The 20349-nt window shown below is 36.3% G+C and overlaps 1 protein-coding gene across 3 annotated transcripts in view; it reads right to left on the reverse strand.

The window, feature by feature from the left end:
- The window catches only part of nrp2 (neuropilin 2), a 93632-nt gene that overhangs the window by 15855 nt on the left and 57428 nt on the right, over positions 1–20349 (reverse strand). For 2 of the 3 annotated variants that reach the window (XM_031892450.1, XM_031892451.1), the window contains exons 11-15: positions 19560–19670; positions 18474–18614; positions 13678–13949; positions 8852–8948; positions 5264–5308 (exon numbers count right to left, since the gene is read on the reverse strand). In XM_031892450.1, coding sequence (XP_031748310.1) covers positions 5264–5308; positions 8852–8948; positions 13678–13949; positions 18474–18614; positions 19560–19670 — 666 coding nt within the window. 3 annotated transcript variants of the gene reach the window in all.

Raw genomic sequence — 20349 nt, forward strand, 5'->3', positions numbered from 1 at the left:
TGTGGCTTTCTACATCAATACATGTTCTCATACAAGGGCTGAGATTTTATAATGGCAGCTTATGCAGAACGTCTGCCTACACTTCCATGAAGATATACACAATTCACTGTTTTAAAATGACATTTGAAGAAAGAACAACAAGTTAACATTGATCCTAGTTAGAGACACTATTAACTTCAGGAGGGAACTGAGTATGGTTATGAGGGTTCTGCTTATGAGGGGTCCATTAAAATACTAGAATAACAAGTATTAGCAAAACAGCAAAAAAAATATATTACTTTTAAACTCATCAATCAAGGTACAAATTCCTTAGCTGTAAAGCTCATTTATTAAAAATATTTTTTCAATTTATTTCTAAATACAGTATTATCATAGACTGCTGGTTCAGAGTACTACATTAGAGCTTGGAGATTCAGATACACATTTAACAGGTGACCAATCAAAGACTTTATTTTAGACAAAACACAACAGCTGTGAAAAGATGAGTGGCCTCTCCTGAAATGTGTTCTGCAAGATTTCTCCATATTTTCTAATGGTTTGATTTCTGGTCTGACTTACAGCAATGTCTTGCTGTTTAGCTTTCATTTCACAGGCTATGGTTACATTTACTGGACTCTTGTAAGAGTTATAAGGTTATGGACATAAAAGGACAAGGCCACTGATGAAGTTTAAAAAACAAAAAAGCTAATTTTTGTACATTATGTTTAGTTTAATTTTAAGGGCTAGTCCACAACTTGACATAATTTTTTGAGGACCGGTTGTATTCATTTTAAGAAATATAAATATTTTGTAATGGCCTACAGATCAATGAAAGTGCTCACAGTGGTAATTTCGTAGTGCTAAACAAAAACTACACGCACTGTACGGAAAAAGTTTTGCCCCTCTTAAATTACCAAGAGTTTATACGAGGACATAAAACAAATACTTGATTTGTAAGATTTGCAAAAGAAAGTTGAAAACATAACAGTAGCTTTAAATCTTCAACAGTGGAACGTGGAAGAATTGTCACAGTGATCAGGGACGCTTGTGAAACTGTCCTACTTTGAGCCAGATTGGCCTTGGCGATTTTCTAAATTTATGTTGATAAAAAGACACCAAGCTAAATTTCTGAGAGGCACGTACAGGACCACATTATGGCTGAACCTTGAAAAACATAGCTTCCAATAACACTGGCTCAGCCAAAATCCTTTATCATGAAAATTTGTCTGTCTGTTGCTTACTCAGCAATGCTTCTTCTTTTCTTAATCTGTCAGCTTAACCAGAACAGGCTTGACAATTTTTTATTCTTTACTGCAAGGGTAAGTCAACCTCTGTGTAAGATGTATTAGTCAGGGGGTGGCAGGATACATTAACAGAAACAAGATCGAAAGGAAAGCATGCCAAAGTGAAGTTGCACATGGGATGAGCTGTTAGTTTTTTCTTAAATTGTTCTACTGGATGTTTTTATTATCTATTCATGAATTCAATAATGACCCAGTTATGTTTTTATCTCTGCCTCTCACTCAATATTGCCTTTCTATTCTTTTTATGAACATAAAGTATATAGGACATACACAATACAGTACCCAATATCATGCTGACAAATATCCATGCCTAAATAACTGGAAATCCTACCCTGCACACTATCCCCCCTCTCCTGTGTTCTGTGTACATCTCTCTGCTTGTATGTTGCATGTCTCTATGTTCTGTGGGTGAAGATTTCCACCTTATTTCAATGTATCTAAATTCTTCCCTGTATTTCTCTCTCTGCAAATGTTCTCCTTGATAAACCTGTGTGTTTTCATACAGCTCTTTTTCTCTGTGCCCATCACTGCCTGTCTTTCTAAATGTGCCTTTCTTTTCTACCTGTCTCAATCAACCCCTGTTATGCCAACTTCATTATCTTTGTACATGTATATCTTTGTTCTTATGTCTTCCTTTTCCTTTCTGTGTCCAACACCTGTATGTTACTTGTATGTGTGCCTCTTTATAACAGTACAACTCTTTCTGAATTTCTACATATGGATCTCTGTGTCTTTGTATGCGTATGTGTGTCTCAAACAAACAATTCATCTCAAGACTTTAAATAATTAATCCTACCCATAACAAACATGTATCTATTACAAATAAGAGCAACAGTGCATGTAACCATCTGTTACTGACACACCTCCACACTAACTGAAGGAGCTGCTCCTAGGAGCATTAATTTCAGTAACAGAGCTCCTTTCCAAATGAAAATAAAACATATAGGGGCATATTTATCAAGGGACAATAGGGTTTGCAACAGAAGGAATTTTCCCCATTTTCTATTCACTTGTATAGGATTTTCAGGGACATATCAATCAAAGCATGTAAACAGAAATTCTATTTTAACCCCTTCATAAACATGCTTCTAAAAAATCCTATACAGGTGCATAGAAAGTTGGGGAACTAACTTGGTTGGTGAACTGTGCTAAACTCTATGTGCCATATAATTAATACACCTAATAAAGTAAGCAAGGGAAGGTAAAGCAAATGCTATTTAATACAATAATTAACTAAATGAGACATAATAAATAGAGGCACACAGTTGGTATAAAGCTTTCTCAAGGGGAAACTGAAAAAAGATCTTCATAGAATGAAATGTTGGTATTCTAATTCCAGATGGAATGTTTGCTATCTGGTAAGCTTAATCTTAATATGGGATGCACATTTGTAATGTTTATTTGGCATATTAGATGACTTGGGGGAGGGGGGTCATGATTATTTTTATATGTGGTTATACTGATTGACAGTAAAGCTGCAATATATTGTAGATCACTTTTTTTGTGCATGAGCCCCGTTTTCATGTTTCTTAGACTTCTTACTTGTATGTATGTATGTATGTATAACTTTATTTATAAAGCGCTACTTATGTATGCAGCGCTGTACTTGCTCTTGTTATGATATATTAAGACATACACAGATACATATTTACTTATACAGAAAGTTCTCCAGAATAGGAAATCTTGTGGAAAACCAAACAAAAACAATAAGGTCAAAGGTATGGTATATGACTTATAACGAACACAGATGGTAAAAATCACATCAAACTAGTGACAAAAATGCCTATATAATTCAATAGACATTTAACAGTAAGTAATAGTTATTTAATAGTTTTGTTTTAATTGAAAATGGGTGTTCCTACTGTGCGGGCCTTCAGTCATTCAGGACTGATAATGCATTTGGTGTTTGTATAAAAGTAAGAAAATTGACAAAAAAGTTTAATTCTGAGAAGGAGAAGGAAAAGCATTTTGGCATTTTATTGCCAACAGATTAGCCACAATAGTGCAAGCTAGAACCCTATATTTATTCTGTAGAAAGCTTTAAAACATAAGGAAGGCATTTTGGCATTATACTTCCAGTGCAAGCTAGAACACTATATTTATTTTACAGAAAACGTTACCATACCTGAGTAAACAGCCCTAGAAGCTCCCTCTGCTGAAGCTTTGGCTGCTGGTAGCTCAGATTATACAGCACAGTTGGGAGGGGGAGTGAGAGATGATGTGGGGGGGGATGCAGAAGGAGGAGAGAGGAGCAAACAGAGCAGACTCATGCCATGCCCTGAAGGATTTTTCTGAGAGCAGAAAGTCTGATACCGAAGAACATGTGTACACAAAAGAAGAAAAGAAATCCAGTATTTTTTTTTTTGATAGAGGGCTCAGAACAGAGAGTGATCTGAGAGAGTATTTATGGCTACATTTAAATATACCTTTCTGATAGAGCTTACTTAGTTTTTACATTTACTTCTCCTTTAAGAGCTTCAGAAATACTGTTATCCAATTGTAGTCCCCTTTATTATAACATTTACATTTTTGATGTTCAGAGTTTATATTTTTAAATAGTTTTAAAATTCAATTTATCTGTTTAATCTGTCGTTGTTTAAATTTCTTGAGCCTTTCTCATTTTGACATCAGTCACAGGCATCTCCAAGCAGCAGTGTAGAAAATGGGAACAAGATAATGGGTAGAGTAATTTAATTTCCCTGCCATAAAGCAAGATTGTTGGTTGCCAGTAGCTTAGGATTGATCATCGATGCAAAAACAGGTGCCATGTTTTTGCCTACAATGTACAAATGTTGCATAAACAGCATTGTATAATATCACTATAAAAGAACTCACAATGTTAATGTCTGGAAACCCATTATAACGAATGGGAGCTTCCAGTTAGATTGCCACACATATAACCATTAGCCAACTTTTCCTGCATTTTTGTATTCCCTCTATTGACCTTTTGGCAACACAATATGGACTTTGCAGTGTTATTTATTCAAGCATGTGTTGGCCCTAGAGTGATGTAGCCTCCAGTTTGCAGGGAAATGGTCATTTTCAGAACAGTAGTTTTCCAAAAGTAATGGCGTGTATAGCTAATATGGCGTGTATAGCTAATATGGCGTGCGGTTTATCGCACGCGGCGACAGTTTGTGCGCGCTGCGTTAATTAGCGCTCCTTGCATCAAATACCGCACGAAAATAGTCTTCATGACTTAAATAACGCAAACAGCATCGCATCTAAATTAACGCAAGTATCCTTTTAGTAAATCGTGCATTAAGATGTGAAAAATAAGACGCAATAAAATTTTTAACGCATGCTAGAAATAGCGCTCGTTTTAACGCACCTTAGTGAATCAGCCCTATATATGTGATATAGACTCTCTTGTGTGTGCATGTTTGTATTGTGTGTGCATGTGTTTATGTGCGGTCTAAATACTTAAAATTGCATTATTTTTACAGGCCCCGATTACAGATTGTGTTTCACAGACACTGCCTCCTTTAAAGCAATTGTTGTGGAGCTTGGCGCTGTCTGAAATTGTGGATGACAACAGCAATTTCAAATCACTGTTCTAATCTCAACCTTTAATGGAAGATTCACAATGATTAGATCATTTACTGCAGACCTATTATCTCAGGGATAGGGACACCAGAAAAAGAAATCAGCTGGTGATCATGGCCAGTAACATTGGACTGAATTGATAGTTTTGGTGGCGGAGACTTCTTTTGCCTAAGTGGCTATATTCCAGTACACGTTTATGTTGAAGGGTCACAGGCAGATATTGCAGGAGATACAAGCAAAAAAATATTGTTTGCCAAACCATGGGGCAAAATTTGGGATTTTAGAAAATCTATAAATCTAAAGTACACTGTGGAGATGCACTAAACACTCTCCTGCTTCTGGCTTCAGAAAGTTTTCATGGCCATAGCATGTTTGTTAATCACATACAAATATTGTTAGTAACAGAATAAAAGCAAAAAAAGAGTTGAATTTACCTTGGGGGAATACTGGATTCTGCCCTGAAAAGGCTGTGAGAGGTTCTAAAATAAAAAGACAAACAAAATTCACTATTAAAATTATATATTTAAAAGTAATGATTATTTTGTTTGTTATACACAATAATTATTAAATATTATTATTATAAGCTCTGTGGGGCAGGGATCGACTTTGTCCTGTGTCTCTTAGCAAAAGGCCCTTATTTTCTACATTCATAGGTATTTATTGAAACGTTGTCCTGCCTTATTGTGCTTTTATTTACATTATTTCATTAGTAGCTTTTACTAACTTTAATCTTGCACATATACAATATAGTAAAACTGACCTTTAGATAAACAAATGACAATACAAGTCCAATAAAATGTAGTTGAACCTAAACACCATCTAAAAAATACTAAAAACTCCAGCACAGTATAACCTTGAGGGTACAGCCATAAGACAGCAAGACAAAATAGGGTTGAAAAACACATAAAGAAGCAGAGAATTAAGTCACATTAGTGTGCTAATTTCAAATGCAAGCAGGAAACTTCCCCTAGGAATCGTTACGTTTCATTAAATATGCAATGTCAATGCTGGGCTTGTGTGCAAATGACATGTATTGATTGGCTGCATTATTAACCGTTCAGTCCATTTTCTACAAGGCTCAAGGAAGAACCATAGTTTGGTCAGTTATGTGTAATCAGTTTTTTTATACTGAGATAAAACAATTATCTAATAATGATGTATTTAAGGGGTTGTTCACCTTTAAACAAACTTCTAATATAATGTAGAGAGTGCTATTCTGAGTCAATTTACAATTAGTCTATATTTGCGTTTTTTAAATTATTTAGCTTTTTGTTCAGCAGCTCTCCAGTTTGGTATTTCAGCAGCTATCTGGTTGCTAGGGTCTTTTTTAACCTAGCTAATAGGCAGTGATTTAAAAAATAAACTGCAATATGAATAAAGGAGGCCATACATAGAAAGATAAGTAATAAAAAGCAACAATGACAATAAAATAGTAACCTCACAGAACAATAGTTTTTGGCTGCTGGGGTCAGTGATCCCCATTTGAAAGCTGGAAATAAGAACAAGTAATAAATAGAGTAAGAAATAATTCAAAAAGTATAAAAAATGAAGATTAATTGAAAAGTTGCTAAGAATATGCTATTCTATTACATACTCAAAGTTAACCTGAAGGTGAACCACCCATTTAACTAAGTCAGGCTTGTCATGCTTGTAGTCTTCCAGCTGCAGTTAACTACAGCACCCAGCATTGTTATCTAACAACTGAGTAACAGCCACTCACATCAACAGCTGCTGGAAGCAGCACGGCAGTGTACGACTAAGCAAATATGACATCTCATGTTCTCTTATGTTCTTTAGCATTTATCAGCCCAATAGATAGATTGAATGGAAGATTAAAAGTAGGTTTGCCTTGTGACTACTGCTCCTCATTTCTATGATCACTTGCTATTCGACTGAGCGTTCCTTACCTCATTCACATTTATTGTCCTAAGAAGTCATTTTCTGGTCCTGATCTCCTAAATCCTATCGATATAAACTATTGGATCTTGTTAACTAATTCCAACACTTGGTATTATGGAAATAATACTACAAAATGAACCGGCCTGTGTATTGGCTTGGGGTTATGTAATGTATTCTGTTTACAAAAGCTCATTTTTTAATATTATATATGATGTATTTTCACCTGTTCATCACTGCTTTAATAAATGTTTTGATAATAACATCATTTTGTGTCATTTAAAATCTTAGGCCTATTCTCTTGTGTTTTACCTGCTGCATTTATTCGCGTTTACAAATGCATTGCTAAACTGCTGTCAAAGGGAATTGTGTAAAAACACCAGTACTGGTGATTTTCACACCATTCTTGCCTGAAAATCTTAAGTGGGGAAAGCTCCCCAGTAACATAGGCCTTGTGTTAATTGGAAGTAACCCACAACATGTAGCAGATTTTTGATCAGCACAAGTAGCATCTATTAAAACGCCATTTTGACATTGGCTTTAAAGCTTTTACTTGCTTTTACTAGCTTTTAAGTTGCCAATCCCATATATGAAATGATTACTATTTTTTAAGACTGGAATCCATCAACAGCACATGATCTAAATATATAAATATTATCAGCCACATCAGCCAATTATAGGACAGAGTTCTGTCTTTTGCTCCCACACTACTTCCTGTTACAGTTAAAGCTGCATTATTTCTGGCCATGCGGTCTCTGAGGGAGCACACAGCCCATCTCTATATGATATATATATTCCAGTTTGGCAAGATTCTTTAATAAGTCACTTAACATGAAATAATCTGTTGGTTAAGTATTTATACTGGGGGGCATAGATTTACTTTAACCCTTCTTTGTTAGATAAGTTTGCCAAGCATTTGTCTTATAATTTGTAAAAGGCAGTCTCTGGAAGGGAAAGGCTGCAAAGCTTTCTTTGAGCCTGTCAATCCTTTCATGCATATAACACTGACTGGCAGCTGGTGTGTATCCCCTGAGACAAGCTGTTATGTAAAAAGTGAGCATGGTTGAAAAGTTAATGATGATACACTGACATTTTTCAATATCTTGTTTGTTCATGGCCTAATGATGCATTTTCCTCACCCACTTTGGAACACATCCCTGGGTACTGCATATACCAACTGTGATTGTACAGTAACCTCTCGCATGAACCTGCTGCAATGTAAAGTCTGTTAGATTTGCATCTATTTTTAGTTCCCTGGTTTATTATGAACTTTGGATTAAGTTTTATTTCCAGAGAAAATTGGATTTCTAAAAACTGTGTTTTGTGTTTGTATCTTTTACAGGTAAAAAAGTTCACATAAAAGGGCTCATTTACAAAATGATGCAAATATACTGCCAATGTTTTGGCTCACAGCACACTATTACTTTGCTAATGCCACCTGCTATCCAATCAAATTCAAGTGCCCTATTCCAAAACAGTCCAACATGCACATCCCTTAATGTAGCTTAAATATGCAATTCATTAGGTGCTATATAGAAAGCACATGGAGGTAGTGTGCCACCGAGAGTGCTGCATTTTATACTTTGCACTGGTGCCTACTAACAAAGGCACAGCATGCACCAAAGTGGGGTTGGCACTAAATGAGCCAAATGTCTTTTTCAGATTCTTATGGATTTTTTGTATTGGGATTTTACAATTAACCAGAGAGTAATTAATTAGACATAAACTTTCTCCTGGGACAGAATATAAAAACAATTACAGAAAAACTTTGCGGCCCCTTTTATCAGAGACACAGAGGCTAGAAATGAGCATAGAGAAAGATGTGTGGGGCACAGCCATGTGTGCTAACTGTGTTAATGAACAACTCAAACCAATAATGTTTCAAGTAGAAAAACCAGCAGCACAGGGAAAAAAATGGAGATTTTTCAAATCACTCAAAAACCACAGAGATGGTTTAATGAATATTAATTAATTGTTATGCTTAGAATTACCATTTTGTCCATAAAAAAAACAATAATGTTTCATCAACTTGTAAAATATCATTTTGTGATAAATCCCACTTATAGTATAATCATAGTATTGCTGAGTAACGTATGATTATTTGTATTCTTACAAAAGCCACTTACCCATACAGTGTTCCACTGGTATGTCAGTAGCTATTCGGATGTCATCAACAGCTATCTCTCCAGGCTGCCCTTTGCCCACAATTCCATCAATGACAACCTGCAAAAAGTTAAGAAAAAAAATGTTTTTACTTAGCAAAACCAGTACTAGTCTGTTGGAGAAGTACAGCAACATCCTACGATTCAAAGTGGAATAATTCCCACCAGGGGCACTGCTATACAACCATAGGAGACCAAATTACTAAAAATGTTATTCTTCTGTATACACAAATCAAGTTCAGATCCTAATAAGCTGCAGAGACTAACCTCTGAGCCACAGCATGGATAACCATTAAGGCTTTACTGGAGTTAGAAAATAAATACTGGCATAATAACCCACTGGCAGTAAAATGCACCCATTAGTCTCTTGCCACCTTATTAGATCAGTACACCAAATGGGGATCCCACATTCAGTTTCCAACTTAAACAAATATCCTCAAACTATGTGCCAATCACCCCAGCAAAGCATATTGAAGAAGACAGTTTGCCTCCCCTAAACACAGTGCAAGACTGCTGTTTGGCTCAGGGTCAATGTACTGCCTGTTCTGTTAAATATTGTTCTAAAGGGACTGTACTCTGTACATAATTCATATTCCAAAGCCAGCTCTGAGTGTGTGTTCAGTGCTTCTGTGTCGCTACTAGCTACTGTGAACAGCCAGAGAAAGTCTGTTGTGCATTAACTGTAGGTCCCTTTGGCTGAGAAGAGACTAAACAATTTAAAATGTAATTCATTTCCTTCAACACCAAGGTACCTAGTGACTTTCTGTTGATTAATAAAGTTGCCTCCTCCTTTTATAATGAATGCAGTACATTCTAGCAATTTTCTCTTTCAACAGCTATTTCATAATTATGCAGGTCTGAACTCTTTTAATTATCACATATTGCACTTCATATTGCACAAAAAGTGTTCATTTTAATCCCCTACTTCACGTGTAAGGCTTGTATCATTTTGCATTTATTAGAAAATGTGGACAAGGAATTCAGCATGCATTTCTTACTTTATACAGTGTTTTTGCATTTACATTCAAATAACAGTGCTGGATTAAACATTTAAATTAGTATGATAGCATATGGCTGTCATTTCCCTACAGTCAGCAGTGCTACTTATGAGTCCCTAGAGCAGCTCTAACTTGCCTTCCAGGTTCTACAGGCACAGCCTATATGCAATGAAATGAACCCACATGTGTGCAAAGTCTTCTGCATTCTGAGGCACTAAAATGCTCATGTGTTTTAGTCTGGAAGGACAGTTGCTTTAGAAGAATCTGAATGGTGAATATGGGGGAACCTTTCTTAAGTAACATTAGTTAAGGACTATTATTAGTACTATTACTATTATATTATAGGACATTTGATGTCATGAAATAGCTTATTTGTAAGTGCAGGATAAACAGATACAAACCATTGTTTTCACTATGTTGTGTTACTTGTACTTTAATAGTAGGCTGCATTGTGCAATTTCTCTTTCCCCCATATGTAATAAAATGCACTAGGTTTGCCCAGGAGCAGTAACCCATAGCAACCAAAAATATGTTTGTTTTTAAACAGGTGGCCAGTAAATTACTGCTTCTGGCAAACTTAGTGCCTTTTATTACATAACCCCATTTGAGTCTGTTTAGCTTATAATGCAATTCTAATGACTGATGAGGAAAATAATACCCAGTCTTAAAGTCTCCTGTCTTTGTTGGGGGTGGCACATAATGAATTGTACTAAGGTAAGATTGCCAAGCTTTTATGTGGTCTGGAACAGAAGGGGCCATTTATTATGTGGGTGCAGTAAAGAAGACAGGTCACTTAATATTGCCCAGAATCAGACACATTTTCATCCACATGACACTATAGCCACTACACGCCCTAAAGAATTCAGCAACTTTAATATTTTGTCACTGGAACTGGTATGCACTGGCTGGTGTCATAAATATCAGATGCAAGGCTACAGGGGCAGGAAATCTGACTTTGAGGACAGTGAACTATGCATTGTAGCACGCAGGATAATCTATACTTTTATAAATTATCCTCATTTATTAAAAAAATGGAAGTCGGAATCATCAGCAATCCTATTCTAAAGCCCCAACTGAGATCCATTTCTATGCAAATCACTCAAAACTATTGTAGAAAAGGTTTCATTTTTTTCTAGGGAAAATAATTTTTGCCTGGAAAAGATTCTGTTCCTTGCCACCACATGTGATTAGCTTATTATCACCTTGTGGCTTTCTTGTTACCTATACGTGCATGCATGCATCATACTTGAGAACATTCACTATTAGCTCTTGCCACCTTATTATCACTCATATTTTTCTTGATGAGTACATCTGTTCTGTTCATATAGCCTTCACCACTGATCAACTGTACATAAAAATATACAAGTTTATGCATGACTGCTAGCAAGCTCTTAGGAGCAGCACCCCTTTCCATTTGCTTCAATCTGCATTTGTAAGTGCCTTGGCTTTATGATAAATAATTTATACACTAACTAGCTGATCCTTCTACATGGAGTGCTGAGTATAAATCTTGGCATGGCTTATGTAAAGACAGTTATTCTTAAACTTAAAGGGATTCTGACATAATTTTTTCGGTATACGTTTTATTTCTAAATTACGCTGCAAATAATTCACTCTACCATTTAAAATGTTGTTCTTAAACCAACAAGTGTATTTTTTTAGTTGTAATATCAGTGTGTAGGCAGCCATCTCAGTGCACTGAGTCTGAGCTTTCAGAAGGAGTCAGCGCTACACATTAGGGCTCTGGCTTTTGCCGCAGGCGACTAATCTCCCCGTGTGCCAGAGCCCTTAGAACTGCTTTCAAGTAAAGGTGGCCATACACGAGCAGATCCGCTCGCTTGGCGATGTCGCCAAGCGAGCGGATCTTCCCCCGATATCCCCACCTACGGGTGGGCGATATCGGGGAGCATTTAGGTAAAAAAAAAAATAATCCGATCGTTTGGCCCTGGGGCCAAACGATCGGATTATGTGGGCGGCAATGGGGCAGTCGGATCGGGGACCGCATCAACGAGCCGATGCGGTCCCCGATCCGACCGGATTTTCTAACCTGGCCGATCGAGATCTGGCCAATTTCAGGCCAGATATCGGTCGGCCAGGCCGCTCTGCCCTGCCCATACACGGGCCGATTAGCTGCCGAATCGGTCCAAGGGACCGATATCGGCAGCTATAGTCGGCCCGTGTATGGCCACCTTTACCTATTGATTCTCCTACTCCCATGTAACTAGTGGAGTCCCAAGCCAGACTTGGATTTTTTAATATTAAGTGCTATTCTGATATCTACTGGGAGCTGCTATCTTGCTCCCTTCACATTGTTCTGCTTATCGGCTACTGGGGGGAAAGGGAGGGGTGATATCACTTGAACTTGCAGCAAAGTAGTAACGTGTGACTGAAGTTTATCAGAGCACAAGTCACATTGCCATGGCACCCTGGGAAATTAAGAAAATAGCTAGCCCCATGTGAAATTTCAAAATTAAATATAAAAAAACTGTTTGGGCTTTTAAAAATGAATTTCAATGCAGAATTTTGCTGGAGAAGCTCTATTAACTGATGCGTTTTAAGAAAAATAAGTTTTCCAATGACAGTATTTCTTTAAGTTTTTTTGAATGCTGTGACACGATTTTGACTTTTGGCACATAATTGTGTTTAGAAATCTAGAAACAGTTGTTCTATAAGGAAAATAGTTCAAATCAAATAAAAGCATCATATTGTACAAAACCAGCCATTCACACACACGCTAGGCATTTTTCATGTACCTTTCAAAGGACAGCTGTCTTTGTTCCATTAATGCCGACTGTTGGTGGCAATGTGTCATTTCGATTAGATTACAATCCCACTTGAAATACAGAGCTGATGCCTACATGCCTAAACTACAGGTAGCACTGAATATATTTTCCAAAGAAGACAAGGCTTCAACATTCTACCTAATACATCAAAAACTAATGCCATCCACAGAGAGCCAAACACTGCTTTCTGAGTAACAGCAATGTACCATTTAGTTGCTATAACAACACATGAAACAGAATAAAACAATACTGCTTAACGCAGTTTCTACTATAGTATATATATATATATATATATATATATAATAATAAATAGTCTCATACAGAAACGTTGAGTAATAAACCTTTCTATTTTTGCATTTACATTTTGCTCACAATTCCTAGGAGTGCTGTCCTTGTTGCAGTATATATATACATATATATAGATATATATAAAGCAGATGAATTAGATAAGTGAGTGTAGGACTGGCCAGAAGGGATGACTCAAGACTTAAAGTATGTTGCAATATATGGACAAACAATCCCTCTTTTTCTTAAAGGGGAAGGCATTTCTTGGTAGGTTAATGCACAGAATGTCTTAATGTCCTAAATATGTTGATAATAGGTGAGTGCAGAAGATCTATTGTTTATTATGTACTTTGTGGTCACAACCTCATTGCACCAACCTCATTGAGCAGAACTTTCCCTTTTTTGCTATAGTATATCTATAAATATATATATATATATATATATATATATACACTATAGATTTGCTAAATATAAATTTATTTTAGTTAACAGAATAAGTCTACCAGTCTTAAAAAAAAATATGAATTTACTCTAGCCTTGCTTTAGTTTGTTATCTTTCTGTTGTATGCCCACAGTGGAGCATCAGCTATAAATACCAAAGACAAGTTCTCAAGATATAAGTAGACAGTAGTAGTACTTAACTATAAGTAATCAGATTTGTAGGCTAATAACAGCTACAATAGCAGCCTCAATATCCTGCTTAAATTAATTATCTAACACATACCTGGTACTCTTCCTCTCCCTTGGAGCTGTTCAAGATGATTCTTCCTTCTCTCCAATCACTTTCTTGCTCCTCTTTCATCTGCCAAAGCAGCCTGTTCTCCAGACTAGATTTTCTTAACACCTGAAGTGTCCCACCACTGCTCCCTGAGGCTCTATACCGGAACACCATGCAGAGGACAGTTCTTGGCAAGTACATCTTAGGACTCAGTAAACGTGCATGTTGTCCTTCCCTCCTTCCAGTACTTGGTAGCCTCAGATAATGTTTGCTGTTTCCTGCATATAAAAAAGGAACAGGCACACATTTACATCATAATTTCTATTGTTACCTTAATAATGGTACATTTATGCTTCACCTACAGTACAGCCACAACAGTGAGGCAATAGTAAATGAGTTTTAATGCAAATAATACATTTTGCATAATACATGTTTGTTCTAAGTAGCTTTCCATTACATATTAAATTGTTTCTAAATAAAAATGCTTCCCTCCACTGCTGGCCCTGACTACATGTACCACTGTTGCAATAGTCAGCTCTCTTTAAACAAATACCAATACCTTATACTGAGGTTTACAACCCCATTAATGCTGAGTGATACTAGAAGAGGAACCTACACCCACACTTGTACAGTACCCCATAGTTTGTGATTAGATTTGGGTTTTATCTGAATCTATGGTTTTTTTTTTAGAACAAGCAGCGGTGCTGTTGAGGTTGCAGTGTCTCAGCATTACAAATCATAATCAAATTGTAATACATAATATATCTGGGGTTAAACACACATATTTAGTGTCATATCTGGCTTTGAAACAAAAGAAAATAATTTACACAATGGAAAAAGACTGGTAGAAAGGAATCAACAAAATGTCAAATACTGCACATTAAAATACTCTGGTGCAGCAAATGCCTTCCCTATATCATTACAACATAAACATTATCTCACTTGTGCTGATTAAAAACTTTAATATATATCCATGAAAAGTCACCATGTTTCCATTTGTTAAAACATTCAAGGGTAACCTGGGCTGAATGTTGATAAAAAAAGAACGTATTGCTTTTCCATATGCCAAATTCATCACAGCTGTTTCTCTTTGTCTAAACTGTTGTTGTCTTTCATCACAAGAAAGACCACCCTGAACCTACAGCATCTTTCTATTCTCATCCACCTCCCTTGGATCTATATATCCTATTTTAAGGAAAAAGGCAAGAGGCAATAACTGTAAAGAAAAATAAGCAAAATTTTGACAATGTGGTCAGTGCGAGCATTGAATGTAAAGAATAATGGCCTATTTTTTCTTAAACACAGTAAATGTTCTTGGCATATCTTCTTTCAAATCTGTTTACTTATTAGACTGAACAGATACTAGTTTTACATTTAGATTATTAAACCCAAAGGTGAGCTTTATTATTTTGTTATTAAATCTTACTCTTGTCTCTAATTCCATCAGTAAAACTTGTTTTTTTTTTCACTGGAAGAGCATTAATTAGGTGAAAATACGATAAAGGCTTATGGTTTGTTGGCATGCTGGGGGCAAAGTTGATAGGCCTTATGTAATTCTGAGGTTCCCTAAAAGTATGTGAAATTATATAAAGGTGTGCCACATTGATGTCACTACATTACAGTATCTAGCTGTTGAATACTCCCCTCTTTGTTCCTGTCATACAGATGCCTCCTCTGTCTCCCTGATGTGACTGCTGTGGGAAATCTGGGTCCCCAATATGAAAAGCTTTTATATGCCTGTGACAAATCTTTCTTTCCAGGCACTGTTTGATGCATGACAGCAGTTTCTGTGAAGGGCCAGAAACACTGAAGTCTTTTTGTTCTTGGCTGACACACCCCAGAGCCTACATACCATTACCATAGATTCAAAGCACAACAGGGACCTTAACATGCAAGACTTACATTTCAAGAAATTAACCCATCACTGAAACTTATTTTGCTTACTGTATCAAACATATGCAGATACACATAAGAAACAAACAACTGGTAATTAGGCAAATCTACGATATTTAGCATATATTCCTTATACATGTATGTGGGGGCAAACATGCAGCTTGCCTCTGCTCAGTAATTTGTTATAGGCTAAAGTACAACAACACTATTTGCACATAACCACTATGTGCGATCTCTTGAGCATTTTCAAACTCACTATATAAACACAAACATTTTTCTAGTTCTCCAACAGACAAGAGATTGTCTTTTCTCTACACCTTGGCTGAGGCATCTGTTGTAAGATAAAATCAGTTACAATGTGGTTTAGACAAGATTCACATAGCAATCCTATTTACTAAACTTCTTTCTGGAGAATGAACAGAAAGAGTTAACAAAATAACAAGCAATTATCACATCTCAAGGGATAGAAAATTAAAAGCCAACTACAGTATAGGTTATAAAAATAGGTTATTCTGTTCATCCAGAAGGCTCATTATATTAATTAAACATTATTAGCCTGATAGAGATGGGCAAGAACTGATTTCTGCTGAGACTGTTGGTAAGTTCTCCTATTATGGGTTGCAAGCTGCTGAAAATTAACTCCTTGGTGGACAACAGTTTAGACTGATTTTGCTAGCTCGCCCAGTAAGTAGATTTACTCTCCAGTACTGATGTTAAATCTTGGCTGCAAAACCTTTCTGTTTAAAGAGGATTATATATACACTGAAGTATATGTGCCTTTAGAAATACCAATAACCATAACCAATATAAGACAAAAAAAGAGAGACTGGGTGTATGTTAAAGTAGTGCAAAAAGCATTTGAGTCTAATTTTAGTTGATGACTTGGTACATGCAGAACAAATCTGCAGCTTTGTGGACTGCGTATGGGGCCAAAACAGAGGACCCTTTTTGCCTCTTATATTGGTTGTTGGTTGTTTTTGTATGTATAAATACCCATTGTTATTAATAATAATAATAATAATAATAATAATAATAACTGTCTGACCAATATCTATTGGCTTGGCCTGGTGCTGTTCTTTCCCAGCATCTCTATATAATCCCCTATTATGATCCATTTTATGGGTCACCCAATGGTGACCTCATTTTTCCTAGCACATGGGTTGCAAAATCAGGCATTGTGAAAATTGTTTGTGTCCACCACTAGTGGGCACTGCAAATTGTGCATAATAATAAACACAGTTGCAAATTAGCAAAGGAAATACGGGTGCAAATTGTAGTTTGCCATATAACTAAATGTTGTTTATGTGTGAATAAGTCGGTGTAAATCAGTTATGTGTGTAGGAGCACAGGAAAACAGGGGAGTCCTGTAAGCAACACCTCCTCAAGTCACCTTGCTAGTGTAGAGAAGTGTGAATTCCATTAGCATCCATTTTTGCACTTGTCTTAGAAAATGAGCCCTAATATGCACACAAATGTTCTCTATAATTTTGGGTCAAAGACAATGCTGCAGTATAGATGTGCTCTAAAAGTTTTCATCAGAGGCACAAGTTAAGTAAAGCTGGTAAGGGGCCTTGGAAGCCTTTTCTTATTTTTTTGACCAGACATATTGCTTGTTGGCACAGTGTAGTTTCTACGTTGGAAAAAGGCAGAGGTCAGTGTTATCTGGTGTGTTATGAAAAGCCATAGGCAGCTTGATTCAAAAGTGGTTGCTTGTAGTTTCCCCTACATGCCATTAGAAAATTGAATTTAAAATATAGTCTGTTCAGCAGTAATTATTGTGCATGTAAGAATTTATATCATGTATGAATGTAAATATATGTAAGGTGGTAGAACTTATAAGGTGAAAGCCTCGTAAAGCTTTTGGGATGTATCATGCTAAATGAAAGTGAAAAATTAGTCAGAAAATATTTTTTTAAAGCAACACTTATGTTCATAATTAAAACAGATGATGGTGTGAAGGAATTACACCTTTTACTTGCGTCATTTCACAATACACCTCTATCCTATAATTTAGAATTAGCACAGAGAATTTAAAGCATATTAAATATCTCTTTACATATCTACATGTTTCTGAAGTCAATCCAACTAGAGTCAGATACAATACCTTAACTCCTCTAAAAGCCAGACATTCTAGCAATGAATTGCTCTTTACAGGCCACATGGAACTAATCTAATCAAAGCCTCACTTACTTTCTCTGTATTTACTTAGCAGCTTCAAGAGAGCTGTAAGGTCGATTTGCAGATTTCACTGAAATCTACACAAGGGTAGACTTCTGTAATGACAGTATATAATCAGGACATGTATTGATAGCTTTTCAGCTATTGTACTTTTGGCTGCAGTACTAGAAATACATAGATTACAAGTAAGATTATAGAGTCAGTAATGGATAGCACTAGAGCAAGAGAACCTTAGGACCACAAGAGAGCAAGTGATAGCCATAGACTAGTCTATATTAACTAATTAACTGTTCTTAATTGTATGGAATATACTACCTTTCAGACTTTTTAGATAAAGCACAATTACTTACCTTTCTTGTATTAATCCAGAATAACCTTTACCAGAGATTGGTGCTTTATAAATGTTTTAATAAAATGTCCTTTCCCCACTCAAATTTAAAGAATGTGATCTGTATCATTATCTTACAATGACCAGTTATATATGAGCAGGTCTATCACATACAAATACATTAGGCAATGTGACAGGTTGAATGTAATTCATAGCGAAATATTTATGATCTCTTTTTTTTCTTTGATTTAGCAAGGCAATCATTTTGAATCCAAAAGAGACAAAAGAGCATGCCCAGGCATATTAAATTACATTAAATACTACATGTTTGTATTTGAACATCACGGCGAGTCATATAGGAATATAAGAGATTTAGTGGTTAAATAAAGAACTACTGTCTTACCGGCAACCGAGCCAGAGTGACCCATCCAGGGACTATGGGGATGAAACGACCATGTGAAGTCAGCGTTGGTATCATGCGTCCAGCTGCAAACATCATCTGAATGGTCAAAGTTGCAGTTAAATCCTGGTGGGTACTGAAATTCTTAAAGAAAAGGAAGAAATAAAACAAAATCATTTGCTTCCATAAGCTTTTCAAAACTTATTCCCTTTTATTTGCTAAATTGCCAATGATGCATGGAACTCTCTAAAAGACGTTTATACTCGTCACATAATTTAAGCCTGCTACAAATTTTGGAAGATAAAAATCCCGCCTAATCACTCATACAAAACAAAGACAGATGGAGGACCAAAGGAAACCTTGGGGCACAAAAAATGTGCTTGTATTGCCATGCCAAATGCACATGTATTTCCATCTGTACACCCAAGTGCAATGGCATTGGATCTGTGCACCTGCCTAGAGACACACAATAACGGCAGAATAAAAAAATGCAATATTCTTATGTTTACATATGTTGACGGAATGTTATTTTCTAAATGATATCAAGGAACTTAAAGGAAAATAATATTAAAAAGTAAATTTCAACTTTACTTTACATTTGAAACATTCTGAAAAATATACTGGTTTCTGGGTACCCATCATTTCTGATTATACTATACAGCACATGCCAGGACTGCCATCAGTAACTGTGCAGCCGTGCGCACCAAAAGGCACCACTTATTAGAACACTGGTAACCTGGGCAATGGTCCCTGTCAACAAGTAGAATAGGTCCTCAATAAAAAAATTACTTTAATAAATCCTAATGTGTTCACACCCCATTAGGCCAAAACCCTACCTGTGACCCACCTAAACCCCACCTACTCAATGCTAATCTTAAATCGCTTACGATTCATGATCCCCACCTTTGTGTCACTTCATGCCCCCTCTGCCAAGGGCCCCTGACTGAGTACCCAATGTACCCTTAAGATAGCACATGAACCAGCTGTGGACAAGTATAAGGGAACCCTAAGAAAGAAGTCATAATGGAAGTATTGTGCTCAGGTAAATGATCTTTTTTACAGAAGAACAAAAATACCCCAGCTAATTACCATCTATACAAGCCTCTCCACATTCAGTGGTCTCCTCATCGGACACATTCTGTGTTGTCACTTCTTCAGTCTTGACAGTGGGTTTCACAGTTTCTGTGGTAGGTTTCACTTCTGAAACAAGCAAAAAAAAACCAGGTTAAATCTGGTGGATAGGTCCAATGACTTACTAGCTGTTTTAGCTGAAAATATGATACCAGAATTTAAATATGGGCATGATTCAATGTGATAAATAATAGCCAGTGATGCAATTTCACCTCTGCAGCTTAAAGTTTCTACTGACTACTTGAGGAAAAACAGATGATTTACCAAAAGGTACTACTCATCTGTTCAATATAATTACTTAACTCACAGACGAAATATAAAGGAAATATAAATGAAGACATCATCATGGAATTTATTTTTCTTTAAAACTTAACACAATAATATATTTACCCCTTAAAAGCTAATCAAAGGTCAGCAGCTTGTTTGTCTCATAAGCAAACACCAAGGGGCACATTTATCAAAGTACGATTGTATCCGGTTACAATTTTTTTTTCGCACTGTGCGTATTTTTGCGACTTTTTCTTTAATTTGCATGACTTTTTTGTACTTTGCGACACTTTGCTTGATAATTTGTGCAACAAAATTGTACTGTTGTGCTGAGTGTGAAAGTTTCAGATTCATTATAGCTTCCGTATTGTGACTTTCCTTGGGCCAGGTGGGAGCTGCAGAGTACCATTGAGTGCTATGGGAGGTTTCCAAAAACATGCACAGAAGGATCAAAGTCAGAAAGGTTTTCCCGCCATTTACG

Source organism: Xenopus tropicalis, chromosome 9 (assembly GCF_000004195.4).
Source record: "Xenopus tropicalis strain Nigerian chromosome 9, UCB_Xtro_10.0, whole genome shotgun sequence".
Taxonomy (NCBI): Eukaryota; Metazoa; Chordata; class Amphibia; order Anura; family Pipidae; genus Xenopus; species Xenopus tropicalis.